Source organism: Anolis sagrei, chromosome 9 (genome assembly GCF_037176765.1).
Source record: "Anolis sagrei isolate rAnoSag1 chromosome 9, rAnoSag1.mat, whole genome shotgun sequence".
NCBI classification, from domain to species: Eukaryota; Metazoa; Chordata; class Lepidosauria; order Squamata; family Dactyloidae; genus Anolis; species Anolis sagrei.
In genome coordinates this window covers 1,610,864-1,637,994 of record NC_090029.1, presented here as the reverse complement: position 1 = coordinate 1,637,994, position 27,131 = coordinate 1,610,864, and the positions used below count along the sequence as shown (strand labels likewise).

General features: G+C 42.5%; 2 protein-coding genes across 6 annotated transcripts in view; one reads left to right on the top strand and one right to left on the bottom strand.

The window, feature by feature from the left end:
• The window catches only part of CCPG1 (cell cycle progression 1), a 33,821-nt gene extending 11,607 nt beyond the window's left edge, over nucleotides 1-22,214 (bottom strand). The window contains exons 1-6 of one of the 5 annotated variants that reach the window (XM_067471206.1): nucleotides 22,032-22,214; nucleotides 17,100-17,175; nucleotides 9,778-9,907; nucleotides 8,349-8,425; nucleotides 6,272-6,491; nucleotides 2,326-2,376 (exon numbers count right to left, since the gene is read on the bottom strand). In XM_067471206.1, the coding sequence (XP_067327307.1) occupies nucleotides 2,326-2,376; nucleotides 6,272-6,491; nucleotides 8,349-8,425; nucleotides 9,778-9,907; nucleotides 17,100-17,159 (538 nt within the window). In that variant the 5' untranslated portion in view covers nucleotides 17,160-17,175; nucleotides 22,032-22,214. The remainder of the gene's footprint in view (nucleotides 1-2,325; nucleotides 2,377-6,271; nucleotides 6,492-8,348; nucleotides 8,426-9,777; nucleotides 9,908-17,099; nucleotides 17,176-22,031) is intronic. The other 4 variants (XM_060755828.2, XM_060755830.2, XM_060755829.2 and 1 more) reach the window with 4 other exon arrangements.
• Nucleotides 22,215-25,654: 3,440 nt separating this feature from the next.
• PIERCE2 (piercer of microtubule wall 2) lies at nucleotides 25,655-26,072 on the top strand. Its single transcript, XM_060755914.2, has one exon. It carries the CDS (start codon nucleotides 25,692-25,694, stop codon nucleotides 26,019-26,021), a length of 330 nt encoding a protein of 109 aa, XP_060611897.2. The 5' UTR covers nucleotides 25,655-25,691; the 3' UTR covers nucleotides 26,022-26,072.
• Nucleotides 26,073-27,131: the final 1,059 nt, after the last annotated feature.

The following is a 27,131-nucleotide window of genomic DNA, read 5'->3' as shown; positions in this document are numbered from 1 at the left end:
GACCTCACAACCACTGAGGATCTTAGGTACCCGGAGGATCTTAGGTACCTATTGATCTACTCACACTCGCATCTACTCACACTTGCATGCAGGTTCAAATCCAGGGAGCAGGGTGAGCTGCTGCTGTTAGCCCCATCTTCTCCCAGCCTAGCAGTTTGAAAACATGCAAGTGTGAGTAGGTACCTATTGATCTAACGAACATTACATTTTTATTTATATAGATATTACATTATTAGCTTAGAAGAATATTAGTGTTACATATTATTATATTGTATTACATTATATTATTATATGTATATATATTATTTTATTATCATAGCTCAATATTAATATTATATATTATTATATTGTACTATTAGTAGTATATTGTTTTACATATTATTATATGTATATATAATATATTATATTATATTATTAGCATAGCACAATATTAGTGTTACATATTATTATATTGTATTACATTATAATATTATATGTATATAAATTATTTTATTATCATAGCACAATATTAATATTATATATTATATTATTAGCATAGAAGAATATTAGTGTTACATATTATTATATTGTATTACATTATAATATTATATGTATATATATTATTTTATTATCATAGCTCAATATTTATATATTATTATATTGCACTATTAGTATTATATTGTTTTACATTATATTATTATATGTATATATATATTATATTATTAGCATGGAAGAATATTAGTGTTACATATTATTATATTGTATTACATTATAATATTATATGTATATAACTTTATTATCATAGCACAATATTAATATTATATATTATTATATTGCACTATTAATAGTATATTGTTTTATATTATATTATTATTATATGTATATATAATATATTATATTATTAGCATAGAAGAATATTAGTGTTCCATATTATTATATTGTATTACATTATTATATTTTATGTATATAGATTATTTTATTATCACAGCACAATATTAATATTATGTATTATTATATTGTACTATTAGTAGTATATTGTTTTACATTATATTATTATATGTATATATAATATATTATTAGCATAGAAGAATATTAGTGTTCCATATTATTATATTGTATTACATTATAATATTATATGTATATATATTATTTTATTATCATAGCACAATATTAATATTATATATTAATATATTGTATTATTAGTAGTATATTGTTTTACATTATATTATTATTATCTGTATATATATTATATTATTAGCATAGCACAATATTAGTGTTACATATTATATTGTATTACATTATAATATTGTATGTATATATATTATTTTATTATCATAGCACAATATTAATATTATATATTTTTATATTGTACTATTAGTAGTATATTGTTTTACGTTATATTATTATATGTATATATAATATATTATATTATTAGAATAGCACAATATTAGATCAATAGGTACCTAGTCACACTTGCACGTTTTCAAACTGCTAGGCTGGCAGCAGCAGATCACACAGGACCCAAAACATGAACGCACACCAACACCTTGCCTTCTGCAAGGACCCCTCACCCCTGAACCCACTTTTTTTGTATATAAACACATGTATTTTTGTACATAAACACATGTTGTGAACCGGATCTGAGTCCCTCCTGGAGGTGAGAAGATCGGCATAGAAAACTTTTAAATAAATAAATAAATAAATAGGCTGGCAGAAGCTGGGGCTAACAGCAGGAGCTCACCCTGCTCCCTGGATTTGAACCTGTGACCTTTTGGTCAGCACGCTCCGCAGCTCAGTGCCACCAGGAGCTCCAACACATAAAGTAGCCCAACTTTTGATCTTCAAAATAAAAGTGGGTTCAGGGGTGAGGGGTCCTTGCAGAAGGCAAGGTGTTGGTGTGCGTTCATGTTTTGGGTGCTGTGTGACTTGCTGCTCCCAATTTCGTGTTCAGCGTTGGTTTGGGATCTGCAGTTTGAATCTCCCAACAGCGTCATCTATCCGTCCATCCGTTCCTTCCCTATAAATGGGACACATCATGATGCAGACGAGCCCTTGACCCCTTCTGCTGGTCCTTGACCCCAAAACACTCCATGCGCCTCCCGGTTCATGCAAGGCCCGCTTCTGTCCCTTGATACAAAGCTCACAATGTTAAAAAGGCAATCCACAGCAGATAGGTATGAAGACAGAAGTCAACCCACAAGTCCATGAGCATCGCTTCAAGCACTCCTCCGGGAGAATGGGCCAGAAGGCAAAGCATCACACGGCAGGCCTCCGACCACAACCCAAACCAGTCTGGCCCAGTCTCCCCCACACAAAGATGCAAACTTTTGGCCCTCCGCTGCTTACCCCATCCGCTCACACGGGAGGGGATCCTCTGCAGCACCTCCAGCCAACTGGCTTTTATAGATAGGAAACACAGAAGGAAAAGATGTGACCCTCTCCTCTTTTATTAACAGCCCTCTTCGGGTTTCTTAAAATCCCATTTATATTTAATAGCTGTACCCTGCCATGCGTTGCTGTGGCCTATAGTAAATCTTTTCAAAGTAGAGGTAGATATCTGGAGTATTATGAAAGAGAGGTCCCTACCTATTCCTTCCCCCTTATTCTCCCCCTTTCTTCCTTCTCTACCTCTTTCTTTCTTTCTTTCCTTCTTTCGCTCCTTGGTTTCATCCTTCTCTCTTTCCTTCATTCCCTCCCCCTTTCTTCTTTTGCCTCCTTTCTTCCCTCCATGTTTCCTTCCTTCTTTCATTTTTTATTTTATTTTCTCCTTCCTTTTTTTTCTTCTTTCCTGCCTTTCCTTCCTTTTATTTTTCTTTCCTTTGCTGTGGTCAACCTTCCCTCTTTTTCTCTCCTTCCATCCTTCCTTCCTTCCTTCCTTCCTTCCCACCTTTCCTTCTCCTCTTCCTTCTCTATCTCTTTCCTTCCCTTCCCCCTTTTTCTTTCTCTTCCTCTCTCTTTTCTCCCTTCTCTCTTTCCTTCTTTCCTTCCCTCCCTCCCTCTTTCTCTACATCTTCCCCCTTCCTTCACTCCCTCTTTCCTTCCTTCATTCCCTTGTTTCTTTCCTTCTTTCCTTCCTTCCCCCTTTTTCTTTCCCTCCCTCTTTCTCTCATTTCTTCCTTCTCTACCTCTTTCCTTCCTTTCCCCTTTTTCTTTCTCTTCTGCTGTCTCTCTTATCTTTCCTTCCATCTTTCCTTTTCTTTCCTTTTCTTCTTCCTTCTTTCTCTTACTTTCCTTCTTCCCCCTTTTTCTTTATCTCTCTTTCTCTTTCTTCCTTCTTTCCTTCCTTCCCGTCTTTCCTTCTCTTCTTCCTTCTCCATCTCTTTCCTTCCTCCCCCCTTTTTCTTTCTCTTCTGCTATCTCTTTTTTTCCTTCCTTCTCTCTTTCCTTCTTTCCTTCCCTCCCTTTCTCTATGGGAATGGGCGGGGTGGGGTTTGGAGGGGGCGGGGTTTGGAGAGGAAGAAGAAGGAGGGGGAGGAGGTAAGATTGGGAAAGAAGAAGGAAGAGGTAAGATTGGGGCGTGGTGTTGCATGTGTGTGTGTGTGTGGTGCGGGGGAGTGAGGGGGTGTGGTGTTGCGTGTGTGTGTGTGTGGTGCGGGGGAGTGAGGGGGCGTGGTGTGGGGGAGTGAGGGGGTGTGGTGTTGCGTGTGTGTGTGTGTGTGTGGTGTGGGGGAGTGAGGGGGCGTGGTGTGTGGCGCGGAGGAGTGAGGGGGTGTGGTGTGGTGTGTGTGTGGCGTGGGGGAGTGACGGAGCGTGGTGTTGCGTGTTGTGTGTGTCGCGCGGGGGAGTGAGGGGGCATGGTGTGGCGTGTGTGTGTGAGGTGACGTGTTGTGGCGTGATCGTGCTGGGCAGGGCGAGGGAGGGAGGTGCGGAGGGTGCGTTGGCTGTTTGGCCATGTGCGCGCGCGCGCCGGGGACTTTGCGCCATTGCGCATGCTCAGTTGTTTTGTCCTTTTGTGAGTGTGTTGTTGTGTTGTTCAGTATTTTGATTCGATATGTTTGTACCTTGTGGGTTGAGGTAGGTGCATGGGAATTTTGGTTAATTTTCGTTGGGGGGGGGTTTTGAGTTTTGCTGTCCTGTTGGACGCCACAGATTTATAGATATAGATTTGGCCTCAATGTTTTTATATTTGGAAATTTCAAAGTGTATGTCTATATGATATATTATATTATTAGAATAGTACAATATTAGTATTATATATTATTATATTGTATTATTAGTAGTATATTGTATTATATTATTATATGCCTATATGATATATTATTAGCATAGCACAATATTAGTATCATATATTATTATATTGTATTATTAGTAGTATATTGTATTATGTTATATTATTATATGTCTATATGATATATTATTAGCATAGCACAATATTAGTATCATATATTATTATATTGTATTATTATTAGTATATTTTATTACATTATATTATTATATGTATATATTGTATTACATTATATTCTATTATTATCAGTATATTGTATTATATTATATTATTGCTATGTGTATATATTGTATTACATTACATTATTATGTTACTATATGATATATTATATTATTAGAATAGCACAATATTAGTATTATATATTATTATATTGTATTATTAGTAGTATATTGTATTATGTTATATTATTATATGTCTATATGATATATTATTAGCATAGCACAATATTACTGTTATATATTATTATATTGTATTATTATTAGTATTATATTGTATCACATATGTATATACTAGCTGTCCACAGCCACACATTGCTATGGCCCAGTCAGTGTATATGTGTTTGTGTGTGTATATATTTGTGTATATGTGTGTGTTTGCATCTATATATGTGGTTTTGTGCATGCGCTGTAATATATTTTTTGTTTTTTGGATTTTTAAGTTCCTTTTGCTGTGTTTTCCAGTGTTTTTATGAGTGATGGTCACTCATTGGCCTGAGAGGTGTCTTGTGTCCAAATTCGGTGTCAATTCGTCCAGTGGTTTTTAAGTTATGTTAATCCCACGAACATTACATTTTTATTTATATAGATATATAATGTATTATATTATTAGCATAGAAGAATATTAGTGTTACATATTATTATATTGTATTACATTATAATATTATATGTATATATATTATTTTATTATCATAGCACAATATTAATATTATATATTATTATGTTATATTATTAGTAGTATATTGTATTACATTATATGATTATTATATGTATATATATTATATTATTAGCATGAAAGAATATTAGTGTTGTATATTATATTGTATTACATTAGCACAATATAAACATATATTATTGTATTATTAGTATATTGTATTACATTATATTATTATATATATATATATAATATTATATTATTAGCATAGCACAATATTAGTGTTATATATTATTATATTGTATTACATTATAATATTATATGTATATATATTATTTTATTATCATAGCACAATATTAATATTACATATTATTATATTATATTATTAGTAGTATATTGTATTACATTATATGATTATTATATGTATATATATTATATTATTAGCATGAAAGAATATTAGTGTTGTATATTATATTGTATTACATTAGCACAATATAAACATATATTATTGTATTATTAGTATATTGTATTACATTATATTATTATATATATATATATAATATTATATTATTAGCATAGCACAATATTAGTGTTATATATTATTATATTGTATTACATTATAATATTATATGTATATATATTATTTTATTATCATAGCACAATATTAATATTACATATTATTATATTATATTATTAGTAGTATATTGTATTACATTATATTATTATTATATGTATGTATAATATATTATATTATTAGCATAAAAGAATATTAGTGTTGCATATTATTATACTGTATTACATTATAATATTATATTGTACAATATTATTATATTGTATTACATTATAATATTATATGTATATATTATTTTATTATCACAGCACAATATTAATATTATATATTAATATTATATATTATTATATTGTACTATTAGTAGTATATTGTTTGAAACTGACCAGTACCTGCTGCATTTCCCACCCTCGGCTTATACTTGAGTCAGTACGTTTTCCCGTTTTTGGGGGGTAAAATTAGATACCTCGGCTTATATTCAGGTCGGCTTATACTTGAGTATATGCGGTAATCTTCTGATGTCATCCTTTCCAAAAGGCATCCATAACCCTTATGGCTGTCTTTTCCAGTAGGTCAAGCCTTTCCAAAAGCCCGTCTCCCCGGGAAGTGGCCCCGAGGCCCCTGCTCACCTGCCTCCGGCTGGCAGAAGGTGTACTGGCTGCTGAAGGAGGAGCCCATGTCGGAGCCCATGTCGGTGGCCGTGGGCCCGTCATCCGCAGGCGCTTCCGGGGCCTCGCTTTGGCTCCCAAGGCCTTCCTCCGCTTTGGGGGCCTCCAGCGTCACAATGTCCGAGTCGTCGCTCAGGGCCCCCAGGCAGGCCCCGTCCTCCGGCAAGGGCCCCTTTGCACCCTGGGAAAGAAGAGCCAGGGAGACAAGGCACTCACAAAGAGAAAGCGGCAAGTGGAGATCGCCCTGGGGAATCGAGACCGGAAAGGATGTCAACAAGGAAGAGGGCGCTTTCACAGAGGGACGTTTTCATAATGCGTATGGGGTGTTTCTGCAGTGTTTGTGGCATTTCATTCTTCGGTAACCTGCCCTGAGCCATAGAATCATCTATATGAGAGAGAAGGCTGAGAGGAGATATGATAGCCATGTATAAATATGTGAGAGGAAGCCACAGGAAGGAGGAGGGAGCAAGCTTGTTTTCTGCTTCCTTGGAGACTAGGACACAAGGGAAGAATGGCTTCAAACTACAAGAGAGGAGATTCCATCTGAACATGAGGAAGAACTTCCTGACTGTGAGAGCCGTTCAGCAGTGGAACTCTCTGCCCCGGAGGGAGTGTGGTGGAGGCTCCTTCTTGGGAAGCTTTGAAACAGAGGCTGGATGGCCATCTGTCAGGGGTGATTTGAATGCAATATTCCTGCTTCTTGGCAGAATGGGGCTGGACTGGATGATGGCCCAGGAGGTCTCTTCCAACTCTTGGATTCTAGGATTCTATGAATCTATTAATGTCGTCAAACTACAAGAGAGGAGATTCCATCTGAACATGAGGAAGAACTTCCTGACTGTGAGAGCCGTTCAGCAGTGGAACTCTCTGCCCCGGAGGGAGTGTGGTGGAGGCTCCTTCTTTGGAAGCTTTTAAGCAGAGGCTGGATGGCCATCTGTCCGGGGTGATTTGAATGCAATATTCCTGCTTCTTGGCAGAAGGGGGTTGGACTGGATGGCCCATGAGGTCTTTTCCAACTCTTTGATTCTATGATTCTATGATTCTATATAAATAAAAATGTAATGTTCTTTTGTGGGGTTAACATAACTCAAAAACCACTGGACAAATTGCTGCCAATTTTGGCCACAAGACACCTACTTATCATTGGAGGGATTCAGCATGCTCTTTGATTGTAGGTGAACTATAAATCCAGTAACTACAACTCCCTAACGTCAAGGCCTATTTCCCCCAAACTCCATCTGTGTTCATATTTGGGCATATGGAGTATTCTTACCAAGTATGGTCTAGATCCTTCATTGTTTCGAGTCCACAGTGTTCTCTGGATGTAGGTGAACTACAACTCCCAAACTCAAGGTCGATGCCCACCAAACTCTTCTAGTGTTTTCTGTTGATCATAGGAGTTCTGTGTGCCAAGTTTGGTTCAATTCCATTGTTGGTGGAGTTCAGAATGCTCTTTGATTGTAGGTGAACTATAAATCCAGTAACTACAACTCCCTAACATCAAGGCCTATCTCCCCAAAACTCCATCTGTGTTCATATTTGGGCATATGGAGTATTCTTACCAAGTATGGTCTAGATCCTTCGTTTTTGAGTCCACAGTGTTCTCTGGGTGTAGGTGAACTACAACTCCCAAACTCATGGTCAATGCCCACCAAACCCTTCTAGCGTTTTCTGTTGATCATGGGAGAACTGTGTGCCAAGTTTGGTTCAATTCCATCGTTGGTGGAGTTCAGAATACTCTTTGATTGTAGGTGAACTATAAATCCCAAGAACTACAACTCCTAAATGACAAAATTTCCGAGTGATGATCACTCCTTGGGTTAGTAGGTGTCTTGTGGCCAAATTTGTTGGCAATTAGTCCAGCTATTTTTGAGTTATGATGCCACTCAAAACGAACAGAGCATTTATATATATATATAGATATTCGCAGCCAGAGCAAAACTGGGAAAGGGGGGCTGCTACTCTCCATCCTTCTCCATCCTCCTCCTCAACCCTCTTCCTTGCTTTTCTATGATAAACGGGGTTCTTTTCCACTGACCTCCTCCTGGGCGTCCTTGGTGGTCTCCAAGGGGCTCTGGTCGGCCACTGTGGACACGTCGCCTTGGCCAAATTCAGCTGCGGGAAACAAAGTTGAACACATAAAAGATGGCAAATATGACACAATCACCCCCCAATTTGTGCCTGTTTGCATCCTGATCTGGATAATGCGAGGCGGTGGGGGGGGGGGGGGAGGGGGGACAAAGGACAAAAAGCACACGTATGTACTTAAATCTCATGTGCATCTCCATTTTCAAAACCCCTGCTACCAAATGATTCACTGCTGAATGAAATGTGCACTGGCAAAAAGCTTTGGGGTGCACCTACGCTTTGGAACAGTGTTTCTCAACCTGGGGGTCGGGACCCCTGAGGGGGTTGTGAGGGGCTGTCAAAGGGGTTGCCAAAGACCATCAAAAACACAGTATTTTCTGTCAGTCATGGGGGTTCTGTGTGGGAACTTTGGCCCAATTCTATCATTGGTGGGGTTCGGAACGCTCCTTGATTGTAGGTGAACTACAAATCCCAGTAAGTACAACTCCCAAATGTCAAAGTCTATTTTCCCCAAACCCCATCAGTTTTCACATTTGGGCGTACTGCATGCTTGTGTCAAGTTTGGTCCAGATTCATCATTGTTTGAGCCCACAGTGCTCTCTACATGTAGGCGAACTACAACTCCCAAACTCAAGGTCAATGCCCACTAAACCCTTCTAGTGGTTTCTGTTGATCATGGGAGTTCTGTGTGCCAAGTTTGGTTCAATTCCATTGTTGGTGGAGTTCAGAATGCTCTTTGATTGCAGGTGAACTACAAATCCCAGCAACAACAACTCCCAAATGACAAAATCAATCCCACCTGGTTCAATTCCATCGTTGGTGGAGTTCAGAATGCTCTTTGATTGCAGGTGAACTACAAATCCCAGCAACGACAACTCCCAAATGACAAACTCAATCACACACCCCCAACCCCACCAGTATTCAAATTTGGGCATACTGGGTATTTGTGCCAAATTTGCGCCAGTGAATGAAAATACATCCTGCAGATCATTATTTACATGGTGATTCATAATGTTAGGATTATGGTTGGGGGTCACCACAACATGAGGACCTGTATTAAGGGGTCACGGCATTAGGAAGGTTGAGAAACACTGCTTTAGAATGAATCCACATGGATTTCTTTGGTTCAATGCTATAGAGCAGGCATGGGCCAACTTTTGGACTTCAAGTCCTACAATTCCTAGCAGTTGGTTCCCCTCTGGCTTATGCTCAGCACCAAGTTGACAGCCGTATGACCAGATTCTCATGTGCAGCGTCATTTTGGGAAAGGTGAGCATTTGATTCCAACAAGAAGCCCCTGCTCCTGGAGCCTCTATGGGGGTCTGTTGAGTGGGCAGTTGGGGAAATGGGGAAAGGGGTCTCCCTCTTCCTGAGCTGACCTTGCAAGTCCAGGGCCGGCTGTTCTTGCTGGTCACTTTCCTGCAGGAGCGGCGGCAGCTCCTCCGGCTCTGGCTCTGCGGAGACACATAGTCCTTCGCCTTCGGAGACCAAGGCCTCAATGTCAGATCCCTGTGGAAAGAGACATGGAGATGGAGAGAATGGCATCACAGCCACAACCAAAAGCACCCAATGTGCCTTCACATTGCATCGCTGGACCAGGGGATTTTTCCATCAAGGTTTTTAAGATCTTCCGGGGGGGGGGGGGGGGGCTGCTCTCGATCCCACCACTGGTGGGAATGAGAGACAGGGCCTTCTCGATGGTGGCTCCCCGGCTTTGGAACTCCCTCCCACAGGAGATTAGAACGGCTCCCTCCCTCCTGACATTCAGGAAATTAACAAAGACTTGACTATGGAATGCGGCCTTTGACAACTGCGTCAACTCTGGTCCACATGGAAGGGTCATAGAATCATAGAATCATAGAGTTGGAAGAGACCTCATGGGCCATCCAGTCCAACCCCATTCTGCCAAGAAGCAGGAATATTGCATTCAAATCACCCCTGACAAATGGCCATCCAGCCTCTGCTTAAAAGCTTCCAAAGAAGGAGCCTCCACCACACTCCGGGGCAGAGAGTTCCACTGCTGAACGGCTCTCACAGTCAGGAAGTTCTTCCTCATGTTCAGATGGAATCTCCTCTCTTGTAGTTTGAAGCCATTGTTCTGCGTCCTAGTCTCCAGGGAAGCAGAAAGGAAGCTTGCTCCCTCCTCCTCCCGGTGGCTTCCTCTCACATATTTATACATGGCTATCATATCTCCTCTCAGCCTTCTTCAGGCTAAACATGCCCAGTTCCCTAAGCCGCTCCTCATAGGGCTTGTTCTCCAGACCCTTGATCTGCTCCCTCCTCCCTGTGGCTTCCTCTCACATATTTATACGTGGCTCTCATCATATCTCCTCTCATCCTTCTCTTCTTCAGGCTAAACATGCCCAGCTCCTTAAGCCTCTCCTCATAGGGCTTGTTCTCCAGACCCTTGATCATTTTAGTCGCCCTCCTCTGGACACATTCCAGCTTAGAGTCAATATCTCTCTTGAATTGTGGTGAAGAATGAGTTAACTGTGAATTATGACCAGGAATGTTTTTGATGACCTGGCTGTGTGATTGTGATGATGACGATGTTGTATTGTAATATGTTTTTAACGTGTAATGATAATGCATTGTGTGGTTTGTATTTTTGTATATGAACACGTGTTGCGAACCGGATCTGAGTCCCTCCTGGAGGTGATAAGATGGGTATAGAAAACTTTTAAATAAATAATAAAATAAATTCCATCTTGACTAAAACAGGCTGTGGTTCGACCACTCCTGAAAAAGACCTCCCTTGACTCCACGGTCTTGAACAACTATAGACCAATCTCCAGCCTCCCTTTCTTGGGCAAGGTGTTGGCGCGGGTGGTCACCTCTCAGCTCCAGGGTTTCCTTGATGACATCAATTACCTGGACCAGTCACAGTCTGGCTTCAGGCCTGGTCACGGTACTGAGACAGCTTTGGTCACCTTGGTGGATGATCTCCGCAGGGAGCTGGACAGGGGGAGTGTGACTCTGTTGGTTCTCTTGGACATCTCAGCGGTTTTCGATACCATCAACCATGGTATCCTTCTGAGACGACTCTCCGGGATGGGCCTTGGAGGCACGGTTCTGTCATGGCTCCGGTCCTTCCTGGAGGGTCGTTCCCAGATGGTGAAGCTGGGAGATGCCTGCTTGGACCCCTGGCCTTTGACCTGTGGGGTCCCGCAAGGCTCCATTCTGTCTCCCATGCTTTTTAACATCTACATGAAACCGCTGGGAGAGGTCATCCGGAGTTTTGGAGTTGGGTGCCATCTCTACGCAGATGACACACAACTCTACTACTCATTTCCACCCAACTCCAAGGAAGCCTCTCGGGTGCTGGATGAGTGTCTGACCACTGTGGCTGTCTGCATGAGGAGGAACAAGCTGAAGATCAATCCCGACAAGACAGAGGTCCTCCTGGTCAATTGTAAACTGGATCGGCGTATAGAATCATAGAATCAAAGAGTTGGAAGAGACCTCCTGGGCCATCCAGTCCAACCCCATTCTGCCAAGAAGCAGGAAAATTGCATTCAAAGCACCCCTGACAAATGGCCATCCAGCCTCTGCTTAAAAGCTTCCAAAGAAGGAGCCTCCACCACACTCCATGGCAGAGAGTTCCACTGCTGAACGGCTCTCACAGTCAGGAAGTTCTTCCTCATGTTCAGATGGAATCTCCTCTCTTGTAGTTTGAAGCCATTGTTCCATTGCGTCCTAGTCTCCAGGGAAGCAGAAAACAAGCTTGCTCCCTCCTCCTCCCTGTGGCTTCCTCTCACATATTTATACATGGCTATCATATCTCCTCTCAGCCTTCTCTTCTCCAGGCTAAACATGCCCAGCTCCTTAAGCCGCTCCTCATAGGGCTTGTTCTCCAGACCCTTGATCTGCACCCTCCTCCCTGTGGCTTCCCCTCACATATTTATACATGGCCCTCATCATATCTCCTCTCAGCCTTCTCTTCTTCAGGCTAAACATGCCCAGCTCCCCAAGCCGCTCCTCATAGGGCTTGTTCTCCAGACCCTTGATCATTTTAGTCGCCCTACCTGTGCTGGACGGGGTTGCACTCCCCCTGAAGCCACAGGTCCGCAGTCTGGGTGTCCTCTTGGATTCATCGCTCACGCTTGAGGCTCAGGCGTTGGCGGTATCCGGGAGGGCCTTTGCACAATTGAGACTCGTGCGCCAACTTCGACCATACCTCATGAAGGTGGATCTAGCCAAGGTGGTCCATGCCTTAGTCACCTCTAGACTGGATTACTGTAATGCAATCTACGTGGGGCTGCCCTTGGAAATGGCTCGGAAATTCCAGTTGGGCCAACGTCAATTCCAGACAATTTCACCCTATGTCTGGAGGCTCTGTCGAACTGGGTACGTGCTAGCAGACTGAAGGTGAACCCGGCGAAGACTGAGATTCTCTGTCAGGTCTGACTCCTCCATTACCCACCTTCGATGGTGCCGCCCTATCTCCATCGACCACTGTTAAGAGCTTGGGTGTCATCCTGGATTCACAGCTGACAAAGGAAGCTCAGGTTGCTGCTGCCAGGAAACAGGCCTTTTCCCATCTATGACAAGCGAGGCAACGGGCACCCTACCTGTCGGACGAGGCTCTGGCAACTGTCATCCATGCCACGGTCACGTCTAGGCTGGACTATTGCAACACCCTGTATGTTGGCTTTCCGATGTCTACGACCCGAAAGCTCCGTATTGTTCAGAATGCGGCAGCCAGGCTACTCACAAGAACGCCCATGAAATGCCATAGAACACCTTCAGTGCTGCAACATTGACATTGGCTTCCAACTGAGTCCCATGGCCTGTAGAAGATGCTAGTTCTGACCTTCAAAACTCTTTACGGCCAGGGTCCATCGTACCTTAGGGACCGCCTCTCCTTCTCCCATCATCGGAGGTCGCAATGACCAGCCCAACGTGACTTACTCCATATACCAGGTCCGAGAGAAGTGTCCTTGGAAAGGATCAGATGAGGTTTCTCTATTTCTGCCCCTGCCTTATGGAATGCCTTGCCGCCCTAGATGAGAGCCATGCGTGACTTCGGGCCTTTTACTCTCGCACTTAGTGCCCACACCCACAGATTTTTTATTAGAGCCCATCCAGACGACCTCACGTTGGGGACGTTCTGCTTTTAATGTTTTGAATCATTGACCTTAATGTATTTTTTTTTAAATTACCTCTGATTGTAATGTTTTAATACTTTGTATTCCTGGTCTGTGACCATTACAATAAAATCCATTTATGTATTCATCCATCCATCCAGGATGCCGAGTAAATATTAACAGGGACACTCAATGCTGCAGGCAATAAAACCAAACTCAACCGGTTATGCTACAGCATTCAGTCCAACCAGGAAACAGAAAGCCCATCCTCGCCACCAAACAGAATAAGAGGAGGCACAGCAAGGCAAGGAATGGCAGAGAATAATAATAAATAATGATGTATGTATGTATATAGATATATATAAAAAGGTAAAGGTAGTCCCCTGACATTAAGTCCAATCATGTCTGACTCTGGGGTGTGGTGCTCATCTCCATTTCTAAGCCGAAGAGCCAGCGTTGTCCGTAGACACCTCCAAGGTCATGTGGCCGGCATGAATGCATGGAGCGCCCTTACCTTCCCTATTGATCTACTCACATTTGCATGTTTTCGAACTGTTAGGTTGGCAGAAGCTAGGGCTGACAGCGGAAGCTCACGCCGCTCCCCGGAATCGAACCTGCGACCTTTCGATCAACAAGCTCAGCAGCTCAGTGCTTTAACCCACTGCGCCACCGGGGGCTCCATAGATAGATAGATAGATAATAAAATATAAATAAATAATAAAAATAGATATATATATATCTATATAAATAAAAATGTCATGTTCGTTTGTGGGATTAACACAACTCAAAAACCACTGGACGAATTGACACCAAATTTGGACACCACACACCTAACAAGTGTCCATCACCCCTAAACACACACACACACACACAACCCCAGCAGAACAGACTTAAAAAAACCCAAAATACACAATATACATACACACATACACTCATATACATATACACATGCACACATTCATACACACACAGTATATATATGCACAAACACACACAAATATACACTTATACATATACACATGCACACATACATAGACACATGCGCACACACATACATACACACGAATATGCATATGTGTGGTGGAGGTTCCTTCTTTGGAAGCTTCTAAACAGAGGCTGGATGGCCATCTGTCAGGGGTGATTTGAATGCAATATTCCTGCTTTTTGGCAGAATGGGGTTGGACTGGATGATGGCCCAGGAGGTCTCTTCCAACTCTTCAATTCTATGATTCTATATAGATAAGCATATACACAATATGCATGTACACATATAAACACACAAATATATACACATATATATACATACATACACATGCACAGACATATTTATATACACATACATACACACATATACACACAAATATGCATGTATACACAATATGCCTGTACATATATAAACACACAAATATATACACACATATATATACACAAACACACATATATACCAAATATATACACACACATAAACACATATAAACACACACAAAACAAATATACACAGACCAGGCCACAGCAATGATTGATATAAAAGATGGACCAAGCTAATGAGTACTTATACAATGTATTGTCGAAGGCTTTCATGGCCGGAATCACTCAGTTCTTGTGGGTTTTTTTCGGGCTATATGGCCATGTTCTAGAGGCATTTCTCCTGACGTTTCGCCTGCATCTATGGCAGGCTTCCTCTGAGGAAGCCTGCCATAGATGCAGGCGAAACGTCAGGAGAAATGCCTCTAGAACATGGCCATATAGCCCGAAAAAACCCACAAGAACTGAGTACTTATACAGCCATTAGGTAAACGTAAAGGTTTCCCCTGACACTAAGTCTTACTTAGGCGATCCCTCGTTGTCCGAGTAGGATAATCCTCCAGGGTGGGCCCGTAGGTGGCTGTGGAGCCCTTTTCTTGACCTACATCTTCTCCCACAGTGAAGGCATCGGTTTCCAGGTGGAAGGCGGTCCCAGTCGGGGTTGGCTTGACGCGCCTTCCTCTTGGCACATTTCTCTCTTTCGCCCTCCATTCGTGCCTCTTCAAATTCTGCAGCACTGCTGGTCACAGCTGACCTCCAGCTGGAACACTCACAGGCCAGGGCTTCTCAGTGTCTATGCCAGAGTTTTGAAGGTTGGCTTTGAGCCCATCTTTATTAATGACTTAGATGAAGGGCTAGAAGGCATGATCATCAAGTTTGCAGATGACACCAAATTGGGAGGGATAGCCAATAGTCCAGAGGACAGGAGCAGAATTCAAAACTATCTTGACAGATTAGAGAGATGGGCCAAAACTAACAAAATGAAGTTCAACAGTGACAAATGCAAGATACTCCACTTTGGCAGAAAAAATGAAATGCAAAGATACAGAATGGGTGACGCCTGGCTCGAGAGCAGTACGTGTGAAAAAGATCTTGGAGTCCTCGTGGGGAGGAAGGTGAACATGAGCCAACAATGTGATGTGGCAGCAAAAAAGGCCAATGGGATTCTGGCCTGCATCAATAGGAGCATAGTGTCTAGATCTAAGGAAGTAATGCTACCCCTCTATTCCGCTTTGGTTAGACCACACCTGGTATATTGTGTCCAATTCTGGGCACCACAATTCAAGAGAGATATTGACAAGCTGGAATGTGTCCAGAGGAGGGCGACTAAAATGATCAAGGGACTGGAGAACAAGCCCTATGAGGAGCGGCTTAGGGAACTGGGCATGTTTAGCCTGAAGAAGAGAAGGCTGAGAGGAGACATGATAGCATGTATAAATATGTGAGAGGAAGCCACAGGGAGGAGGGAGCAAGCTTGTTTGCTGCTTCCTTGAAGACTAGGACGCGGAGCAATAGCTTCAAACTACAAGAGAGGAGATTCCATCTGAACATTAGGAAGAACTTCCTGACTGTGAGAGCCGTTCAGCAGTGGAACTCTCTGCCCCGGAGTGTGGTGGAGGCTCCTTCTTTGGAAGCTTTTAAGCAGAGGCTGGATGGCCATCTGTCAGGGGTGATTTGAATGCAATATTCCTGCTTCTTGGCAGAATGGGGTTGGACTGGATGGCCCATGAGGTCTCTTCCAACTCTTTGATTCTATGATTCTATGATTCTATCTTTCAATCTCTTTTCCTGCCCACCAACATAATAAGCCGCGGATAGGTCTATAAAGACACCTCCTATAATCTGCTGCCTTTCAAAGCCATCTTCTATGTGCTGAGTCAGGTTTAGCACTTGCGATGTGCAGCGTTTGCCTTTCCTGAAGCCAGAAGATGTAGTAAAGATTGTAGTAAAGTTTGAAAAATGTCCTGTTCTCGGTTTGAAAGTGTCATTTCTGTTTCATGGTGTGGTCCTGGCTTTGAAAGTAGTTGTTCTACTCCAGAAACTTTGTTTTTGTGCCACAAACTAGGTTGAATTCGTTGAGACTCCGTGAAATATTCACTGTAAAACCATCGCAAGACGTGCAATGTCCCTCCCGCACAGACAAAGTTTGTGCAGTTTCATAAACTTTTCCCATATTTGTATGACAGAACCAATTTAGGAAATGACATTAAGAACCCAGGAACAAAAATTAAAGTGCGACACAGTGTAAATCTATGAAGAGACACAGAAGGAAGGAAGGAAGAGGCAAGGACCAAACACAAGGATCAGACCTCATGGTTGATGACGGTCCAACCACACGAGGAATCGCTGTCGCTGGAATTCTCTGCCATTTTCCAAAGCCGAGAGCTGGAAAGACACAAGGAGAGGCAGCGCATGAGGAAGCAGCTCTCGTTCAATAATAATAATAATAATAATAATAATAATATCACCATAGCTATGTTATTATCGGCTGGCATTCTGGAGATGAGTCCAGCTAGAACAGATCCCTTCTATCCATTGCTGAATGGTGGACTGGCCCATAAGTAACAGTAATAATAGCCATTTTAACTTTGAATATATTTTAATGGGTTTTTAATCTGTGAAATTTTTAATACTTAAAAATTAAAATTAAAAATTAATTTTTATTTTTATTGCTATTTTCTGTTTATGAGTTTTTATTTATTGTTGTATTACTGTTGCTATGTTCTATTGTTGTATTATGGCACTGATGGGCAACCTTTTGATCTCGGTGTGTCAAAATTTGCCAAAAACCTGAGCATATCTTGGGTGGGGTGTCAACATAATTTTGCAATATTTATAGTTTAAATAAGAAAAAAGTATATTCCATGCTGAGTTATGGAGTGAACAATGCTCGAACGTGCAGATGTTAAATTTGTGGAGCCTTTTACAGATTTAAGGATGGAATTAGATTGCCTCTTATAAGGTGTATTTCTCTGTATGTGGCCACATGTGTCTGCGTGTCATCAAAAATAGCCACGCGTGTCAGTGCTGACACACATGTCATAGGTTCACCATCACGGTATTATGGGCTCGGCCTCATGTAAGCCGCACCGAGTCTCTTGGGGAGATGGTAAAGGTAAAGGTCGTCCCCTGACATTAAGTCCAGTCGTGTCTGACTCTGGGGTGTGGTGCTCATCTCCATTTCTAAGCCGAAGAGCCAGCGTTGTCCGTAGACACCTCCAAGGTCATGTGGCCGGCATGACTGCATGGAGCGCCCTTACCTTCCCGCCGGAGCGGTACCTATTGATCTACTCACATTTGCATGTTTTCGAACTGCTAGGTTGGCAGAAGCTAGGGCTGACAGCGGAAGCTCACGCCGCTCCCCGGAATCAAACCTGCGACCTTTCGATCAACAAGCTCAGCAGCTCAGTGCTTCACGGGGTACAGATAAAGTTTAATAATAATAATAATACTGTTTATATTTAATTCTGTTTTAATGTTTGCATATTGATATTGGTATGCTGATGCTTTAAATGTTAAGCCGCTTTGAGCCCGGTATAAATAAATATAATAGTAGTAGTAGTAGTAGTAGTAGTAATAATAATAATGTGTTGTAGAAGGCTTTCATGGCTGGAATCTCTGGGTTGCTGTGAGTTTTTCGGTCTGTATGGCCATGTTCCATAACTACCCCACCTTTTGCCTTGTTTTTTTATTCATGTTCTATTTTGAAATGGTCATATCACTGGTCAAATAAATAAATTATATACCATAGCCTCCCAATAATAATAATAATAATAATAATAATAATAATAATAATAATAATAATTTCCACTTTGAGTCTCCTTCAGGAGGGATAAAGCAGGGTATATTGCTGTTTTTAAATTGTTTTACATAGTTTTTAAATTGTGTTAGATTTTTAGCCATTCTTGTAAGCCGCTCCGAGCCCCAGGGGAGTGGCCGCATAGAAGTTCGAATAAAAATAAAATAAATAAAATTATGATGATGTTTATTTATTTATTTATCGTGTCAGGGGCAACCAGACGATTGTATTACATTTCTAACAGAACAAAACAAACAAACAGACACAAAACAAAATTTGCAAGCTTGGTAGTTGATTAAATGTCCTTTGACCAGTCTCTGTCCCCTTGGAGTGCCTCTGGTGTGGCCGCAAGGAGGTCCTCCATCATGCATCATGTGGCAGGGCTCAGGGTGCATTGCAGCAGGTGGTCAGTGGTTGGCTCTTCTCCACACTCGCATGTCGTGGATTCCACTTTGTGGCCCCATTTCTTGAGGTTGGCTCTGCATCTCGTGGTGCCAGAGCGCAGTCTGTTCAGCGCCTTCCAAGTCGCCCCGTCTTCTGTGTCGATGTTGACTTTGGTGGAGAGGTGGCTGCCAAGGGAGCGGAAATGGTCAACATTTTCTAATGTTACACCATTAAGCTGTATTTCTGGCATTGGAGAGGGATTGGCTGGCGACTGCTGGACAGCACCTTGGTTTTCTCGATGTTCAATGACAGGCCGAGCTTCTTGTATGCTTCTGTGAAGGTGTTTAGAGTGGCTTGTAGATCTTCTTCTGAATGCACACAGACAACATTGTCATCAGCATACTGGAGTTCTATAACAGATGTTGTTGTAACCTTGGTTTTGGCTTTCAGTCTGCTGAGGTTGAATAGCTTGCCCCCCTCGATGGACTGTCACCTTGTCGTGGTGAGGGGGCTTGTGTGTATTAACCTGTAGGCACAACAACCGAAGTCGTGCACTCCCAGGAGCGGTCGCGGGGGAGGTTCGAGACCAAGCACAGTCCAAAGACTCAAAGACCTCAATGGTGGAGCAGGTGGAGGATAACATGGTACATGTTACATGTTACAACAGCTGTGAAGGCGGGAGAAGGCTGGAACAGACTGAGAAGCCACGGTCATTGTGTCAAACTACATCACCAGTGGAACCTCACTCTGTGAAGACTGTGTGTTGATCAGTTGTGCACTGACCTCCACACATTAAAAAAAACCACGCACAGGCGTCTTCCAAAGAAAATAAAAACAAACCCAAAGTCCCATGGAGATCAGCAAGTGGCGACGGGGGCAGGACTGTGAAATCTGGAAGCCCCTAGTCACAGACTGGCACATGGGCGGCAGATTTTGGGGATCTGACAGGATGCAGTGCAGTTTTTCATCAGCTCCAGCAGCCAGCGCCTTCGTAGACGGTTGATTCTCTCGCCACAGAAGCAACCAGCATAATTTTAATAATAATAATAATATACAATTTCTTTTCTTCATAGAGACTCAAAGATGCTAAAATTCTATTATTCATATACCATTTCTCTCCTCAATAACTCATATTATTATTATTATTGTTATTATTATTAATATACCATTTCTCTCCTCAAAGAGACTCATATTAATATTAATAATAATAATAATAATAATATACAATTTCTTTTCTTCATAGAGACTCAAAGATGCTGAAATTCTATTATTTATATACCATTTCTCTCCTCAAACAGACTCATATTAATAATAATAATAATAATAATAATAATATACCATTTCTCTCCTCAAAGGGACTCATATTAATAATAATAATAAAATACAATTTCTTTTCTTCATAGAGACTCAAAGATGCTAAAATTCTATTATTTATATACCATTTCTCTCCTCAAACAGACTCATATTATTATTAATAATAATAATAATATACCATTTCTCTCCTCAAAGGGACTCATATTAATAATAATAATCATATACAATTTCTTTTCTTCATAGAGACTCAACGATGCTAAAATTCTATTATTTATATACCATTTCTCTCCTCAAAGAGACTCATATTAACAATAACAATAATAATATACAATTTCTTTTCTTCATAGAGACTCATATTAACAACAACAACAACAACAACAATAATAATAATAATAATATACAATTTCTCTCCGCAAAGGGACTCATATTAACAATAATAATAATATACAATTTATTTGTCATGTCAGAACAACCAGTCTAACAGAACAAAGCAAACAAACAGAAAAATACACAACTTGTGAGTTTGGTAGTTGGTTAAATGTCCTTTGACCAGTATCTGGCCACTTGGAGTGCTTCCGGTGTTGCTGCAAGAAGGTCCTCCCTTGTGCATCATGTGGCAGGGCTCAGGTTGCATTGCAGCAGGTGGTCAGTGGTTTGTTCTTCTCCGCACTCGCATGTCGAGGATTCTACTTTGTAGCCCCATTTCTGAAGGTTGGCTCTGCATCTCGTGGTGCCAGAGCGCAGTCTGTTCAGCGCCTTCCAAGTGTGCCCAGGAGGGAGTCTCTCATTTGGTATCAGCCATTGGTTGAGGTGCTGAGTTTGAGCCTGCCACTTTTGGACTCTCGCTTGCTGGGGTGTTCCAGCGAGTGTCTCTGTATATCTTAGAAAACTATGTCTAGATTTAAGCCACAGAAGCAACCAGCATAATATACAATAATAATATACAATAATAATACACAATTATTGTATATTATTAATATTATTGTTAATATGAGTCTCTATGAAGAAAAGAAATTGTATATTATTATTATTATTATTATTATTAATATGAGTCTCTATGAAGAGACTCATTATTATTATTATAATATACCATTTTTTTCTTCATAGAGACTCATATTAACAATAATATTAATAATAATATACAATTTCTTTTCTTCATAGAGGCTCAGATGCTAAAATTCTATTATTCATATCCCATTTCTCTCCTCAAAGGGACTCATATTAATAATAATAATAATAATAATATACAATTTCTCTCCTCAAAGAGACTCATATTAATAATCTTAATAGTCTTGCGGACCTTTTCCCTACAGGTGTTGGCTATTTGTTTGAATTCTTCTTTGGTGATTTCTCCCCTTTTCCACTTCTTGTGCATGTTTCTTTTGTGTCTTAGCACAGTTAGAAGTTCTTTGGACATCCTTTTCTCTGTCCCCTGTCAGCATTGCCCCATAATAATAATAATAAATTCTTATTTTTCTTATTACTAATACCCCAAAGAGACTCAAAGTTGCTAACAATGCTAAAAACATTTATTATCATTATTATTATTATTATTATTATTATACAATTTCTCTCCTCAAAGAGACTCATATTAATAATAATAATAATAATAATAATATGCCATTTCTCTCCTCAAAGGGATTCATATTAACAATAATAATAATAATAATAATAATAATAATATACAATTCCTTTTCTTCACAGACTCTTAATTACAGATGCCATATGACACACACACACAAACCCAGAGAGAGTGAATCAGGGTTGGCCAATCGAGTTAGGCCTGAGTCGGGCCTACCTGCCTGTCTCCTTCCTCCGCCTCTGCTTCCCCAAACAAGCCCGAGCCGGCCTCTGCTGCGCCTGCGCACTCCCCGCCGAAGCGGAGCCCGGGGCAGGCTGGGAGACGTAGTCGCGCCTCCGGTGGGCGCCGCGGAGAGAGAGCCGCGCGGGGACTACAGCGCCCACAAGGCGGCGGGCGGGGGAGGCGGGGCCAAAGGAGACCTACGTCAACAAAGACACGCGCCGGTGACGCGTCCTTGGGGCGGGGCCAAGGGCAAGGGAGGCGGTTGCCAAGGCGACGCCGAGAAGAGGAAAGAGGAAGCAGCAGCGTCCAAAGGAGGCGAGCCCATAGCAAACATCCGGGAAACCTTCCTGGCGCTTTGGACTCCATTACCCAGAAGCCCCACCTATGGGCCCAAACAACAGAGCCTTCTGGGAGTTGGAGTCCAAAACACAAGGAAGGAAGGAAGGAAGGCCACAGCTTGGGCATCACTGCCATCCCTACATTCAGTCTTTGAAGTTGTTATTCTTATTTCTCACCAGAGCTGGCCAGAATAATAATTATACTACTACTACTAATAATAATAGTGTATTGTCGAAGTGTATTTCCTTCTCTCCTTCCTTCCTTCTCTACCTTTCCTTCCCTCCTTCTTTCCCTCTTTCTCTCCATCCTTCCCTCTTTCACTTATTTCCTTCTCTCCTTCCTTCCTTCTCTCGTGCCCTCCTTCTTTCCCTCTTTCTCTCCATCCTTCTCTTCCTTCTCTACCCTTCTTTATTTCCTTCCTTCTCTCCTTCCCTCCTTCTTTCTCTTCTTTCCCTCTTTCTCTCCCTTCTTCTCTCCTTCCTTCCTTCTCTACCCTTCTTTCTTTCCTTCCTTCCCTCCTTCTTTCCCTCTTTCTCTCCATCCTTCCCTCTTTCACTTATTTCCTTCTCTCCTTCCTTCCTTCTCTCCTGCCCTCCTTCTTTCCCTCTTTCTCTCCATCCTTCCCTCTTTCACTTATTTCCTTCTCTCCTTCCTTCCTTCTCTCCTGCCCTCCTTCTTTCCCTCTTTCTCTCCATCCTTCTCTTCCTTCTCTACCCTTCTTTATTTCCTTCCTTCTCTCCTTCCCTCCTTCTTTCTCTTCTTTCCCTCTTTCTCTCCCTTCTTTCTTTCCTTCTCTCCTTCCCTCCTTCTTTCTCTCCCTCCTTCTCTACCCTTCTTTCTTTCCTTCTCTCCTTCTTTCCTTCCTTCTCTACTCTTCTTTCTTTCCTTCTCTCCTTCCCTCCTTCTTTCTCTTCTTTCCCTCCCTCCTTCTTGACTTCCTTCCTTCTCTATCCTTCTTTCTTTCCTTCTCTCCTTCCCTCCTTCTTTCTCTTCTTTGCCTCTTTCTCTCCCTCCTTGACTTACTTCCTTCTCTACCCTTCTTTCTTTCCTTCCTTCTCTCCTTCCCTCCTTCTTTCTCTCCCTCCTTCTCTCCTTTCTTCTCTACCCCTTTCTTTCCTTCCTTTTCTCCTTCTTTCTCTCCCTCCTTCTCTACCCTTCTTTCTTTCCTTCTCTCCTTCCCTCCTTCTTTCTCTTCTTTCCCTCTTTCTCTCCCTCCTTCTTGACTTCCTTCCTTCTCTATCCTTCTTTCCTTCCTTCTCTCCTTTCTCCCCCTCCTCTCCTTCTCTACCGTCTTTCTTTCCTTCCTTCTCCCCTTCCCTCCTTTCTCTCCCTCCTTCTCTCCTTTCTTCTCTACCCTTCTTTCTTTCCTTCTCTCCTTCCCTCCTTCTTTCTCTCCCTCCTTCTCTCCTTCCTTCTCTACCCTTTTTCTTTCCTTCTTTCTCTCCCCTCCTCCTCTCCCTCTTTCCTTCCCTCTTTTCTGTGTATGTTTTTTGTGTGTGAGAGTGCATATATGTGTGTATATATGTGTGTTCGCCTATATATGTGGTTTTGTGCATGCGTTGTAATGTAATTTTTGTTTTTTGGCTTCCTTTTTAAGTCCCTTCTGCTGTGTTTTCCTGTGTTTTTATGGGTGATGGTCACTCGTTGGCCTGAGAGGTGTCTTGTGTCCAAATTTGGTGTCAATTCGTCCAGTGGTTTTTGAGTTCCGTTAATCCCACCAATGAACATTACATTTTTATTTATATAACTAGCTGTACCCGCCACACGTTGCTGTGGCAAACCTTCCCTCCCTCTTTCTCCTCTCTCCTTTCTTCCCTCCCTCTTTCCTTCTTTCCCTCTTTTTCTTTCTCTTCTTCTTTCTTCCTTCTGTACCTGTTTCTTTTCTCGCTTCCTTTGCTGTTTGGTTTCATCCTTCCTTGTCTCCTTCCTTCCTTCCTTCCTTCCTTTCTTCCTTCCTTCCCTCTTTCGTTCCTTCTCTCCTTCCTTCTTTCACTTTTTTATTTCCTTCTCTCTTTCCTTCCTTCTCTACCTTTCTTTCTTTCCTTCTCTCCTTCTTTCCCTCCTCTCCCCTTCCTTCCTTCTCTACCTTTTCTTTCTTTCCTTCCCTCCTTTCCCTCTTTCTCTCCCTCCTTTCTTCTCTACCTTTCTTTCTTTCCTTCTCTCCTTCTTTCCCTCCTCCTCTCTTTCCTTCCTTCTCTATCTTTCTTTCTTTCCTTCTCTCCCTCCTCTCCCCTTCCTTCCTTCTCTACCCTGCTTTCTTTCTTTCCTTCTCTCCTTCTTTCCCTCTTTCTCTCCCTCCTTTCTATACCTTTCTTTCTTTCCTTCTCTCCTTCTTTCCCTCCTCTTTCCTTCCTTCTCTATCTTCTTTCCTTTCTTTCCTTCTCTCCTTCTTTCCCTCCTCTCCCCTTCCTTCCTTCTCTACCCTGCTTTCTTTCTTTCCTTCCCTCCTTCTTTCCCTTTCTCTCCCTCCTTTCTTCTCTACCTTTCTTTCTTTCCTTCTCGCCTTCTTTCCCTCCTCCTCTCTCTTCCTTTTTTCCTTCTCTCCTTCTTTCCCTCCTCTCCCCTTCCTTCCTTCTCTACCCTGCTTTCTTTCTTTCCTTCCCTCCTTCTTTCCCTTTCTCTCCCTCCTTTCTTTTCTACCTTTCTTTCTTTCCTTCTCTCCTTCTTTCCCTCCTCTCCCCTTCCTTCCTTCTCTACCCTGCTTTCTTTCTTTCCTTCCCTCCTTCTTTCCCTCTTTATCTCCCTCCTTTCTTCTCTATCTTTCTTTCTTTCCTTTTTTCTCTCCTTCCCTCCTTCTTTCCCTCTTTCTCTCCCTCCTTTCTTTTCTACCTTTCTTTCTTTCCTTCTCTCCTTCTTTCCCTCCTCTCCCCTTCCTTCCTTCTCTACCCTGCTTTCTTTCTTTCCTTCCCTCCTTCTTTCCCTCTTTATCTCCCTCCTTTCTTCTCTATCTTTCTTTCTTTCCTTTTTTCTCTCCTTCCCTCCTTCTTTCCCTCTTTCTCTCCCTCCCGTTTCGTGTTGTTTTAGTTGCCCTCGGCAACCCCCGCACTCCCATGCCCTCCCCAAGCGTGAGTGCTTACATCGGTCTGGTGGGCTTTCTCAGGGTTGTTGGTCATAACTTGGGGGAAGAGGTATTAGCAGGCCAAATGTGGTGCGATTTCGTCCGGTGGTTTAGCCGTTTTTGACCGCCTAATTATGACCTTAAGGATCTTATATATATAGATAATTCTGTCTGTCTTCCTTCCTTTCCGGCAGGGACTGGGCATGTCTTCGGAAGAGACCCCCGCAGCAGGGTCGTTCCTGTGCGCCAATCCTGGGAACCCGGTGGTCACCTGTGGCCTGGACCCCAAGGGCCTGACTACCGGGGCCCCCCCCTTGCTGGGGAAGCCCCGCCTCCTGCTCTACCAGACGACCTCCGGAGACTACGGGGCGGTGCCCCCCACCTCCCCGATGGCGCCCTGCCGCTTCTGGCCCCGCGACAACTCCTTCACCGTCTACCAGTCGGCCTGCGGGCGCAGCCAGCTCAACGGCATCAACACCGGGGTCGATAAGAGCAGGGTCATCGACCACAAAGACCTCGTCAACACCATGTGACCTAAGAGTCCCAGGGGTCCCCCTTGGCCCAATAAAATACCTTCAAAGGTGCATCATGTGTTGTTGGTCGCGGTACGGAAATTACGGTGCGCCTTAAGATCAATGGCATCTTACGGTTGATTTATTTATTTGTTGTGTCAGGGCAACCAGTGAATTGTATTACATTTCTAACAGAACAAAACAAACAGACAAAATACAAAATTCGCAAGCTTGGTAGTAGATTAAATGTCCTTTGACCAGTCTCTGTCCCCTTGGAGTGCTTCTGGTGTTGCCGCAAGGAGGTCCTCCCTTGTGCATCATGTGGCAGGGCTCAGGGTGCATTGCAGCAGGGGGTCAGTGGTTGGGTCTTCTCCGCACTCGCATGTCCAGGATTCCACTCTGTGGCCCCATTTCTTGAGGTTGGCTCTGCATCTCGTGGTGCCAGAGCGCAGTCTGTTCAGCGCCTTCCAAGTCGCCCCGTCTTCTTCTGTGTGCCCAGGGGGGAGTCTCTCATCTGGTATCAGTTCTGGGTTTGAGCCTGCCACTTTTGGACTCTTGCTTGCTGAGGTGTTCCAGCTAGTGTCTCTGTAGATCTTAGAAAACTATCGTTGACATGCTGGCTGATACCCAAAGTAGGGATGAGCTGGAGATGTCTCTGCCTTGGTCCTTTCACTATTGGCTGCCACTTCCCGGCGGATGTCAGGTGGTGCAATACCGGCTAAGCAGTGTAATTTCTCCTGTGGTGTAGGGCGCAGACACCCCGTGATAATGCAGCATGTCTCATTAAGAGCCACATTCACTGTTTTAGCGTGGTGAGATGTGTTCCACACTGGGCATGCATACTCAGCAGCAGAGTAGCACAGCGCAAGGGCACATGCCTTCACTGTGTCTGGTTGTGATCCCCAGGTTGTGCCAGTCAGCTTTCGTATAATATTGTTTCTAGCACCCACTTTTTGCTTGATATTCAGGCAGAGCTTCTTGTAAGTCAGAGCACGGTCCAGAGTGACTCCTCCCAGGTACTTGTGCGCTGCAATGCTCCAGTGGGATTCCTTCCTTCCCAGGTAATAATCCTCAGAGCTCAGGATGCTTGTCTGTTCTTGAGATGAAAGGCACATGTCTGTGTTTTAGATG

What these genes read in the sequence shown, in the direction of transcription:
- PIERCE2 (XM_060755914.2), top strand. Translation starts at nt 25,692, where the DNA reads ATGTCTTCGGAAGAGACCCCCGCAGCAGGGTCGTTCCTGTGCGCCAAT.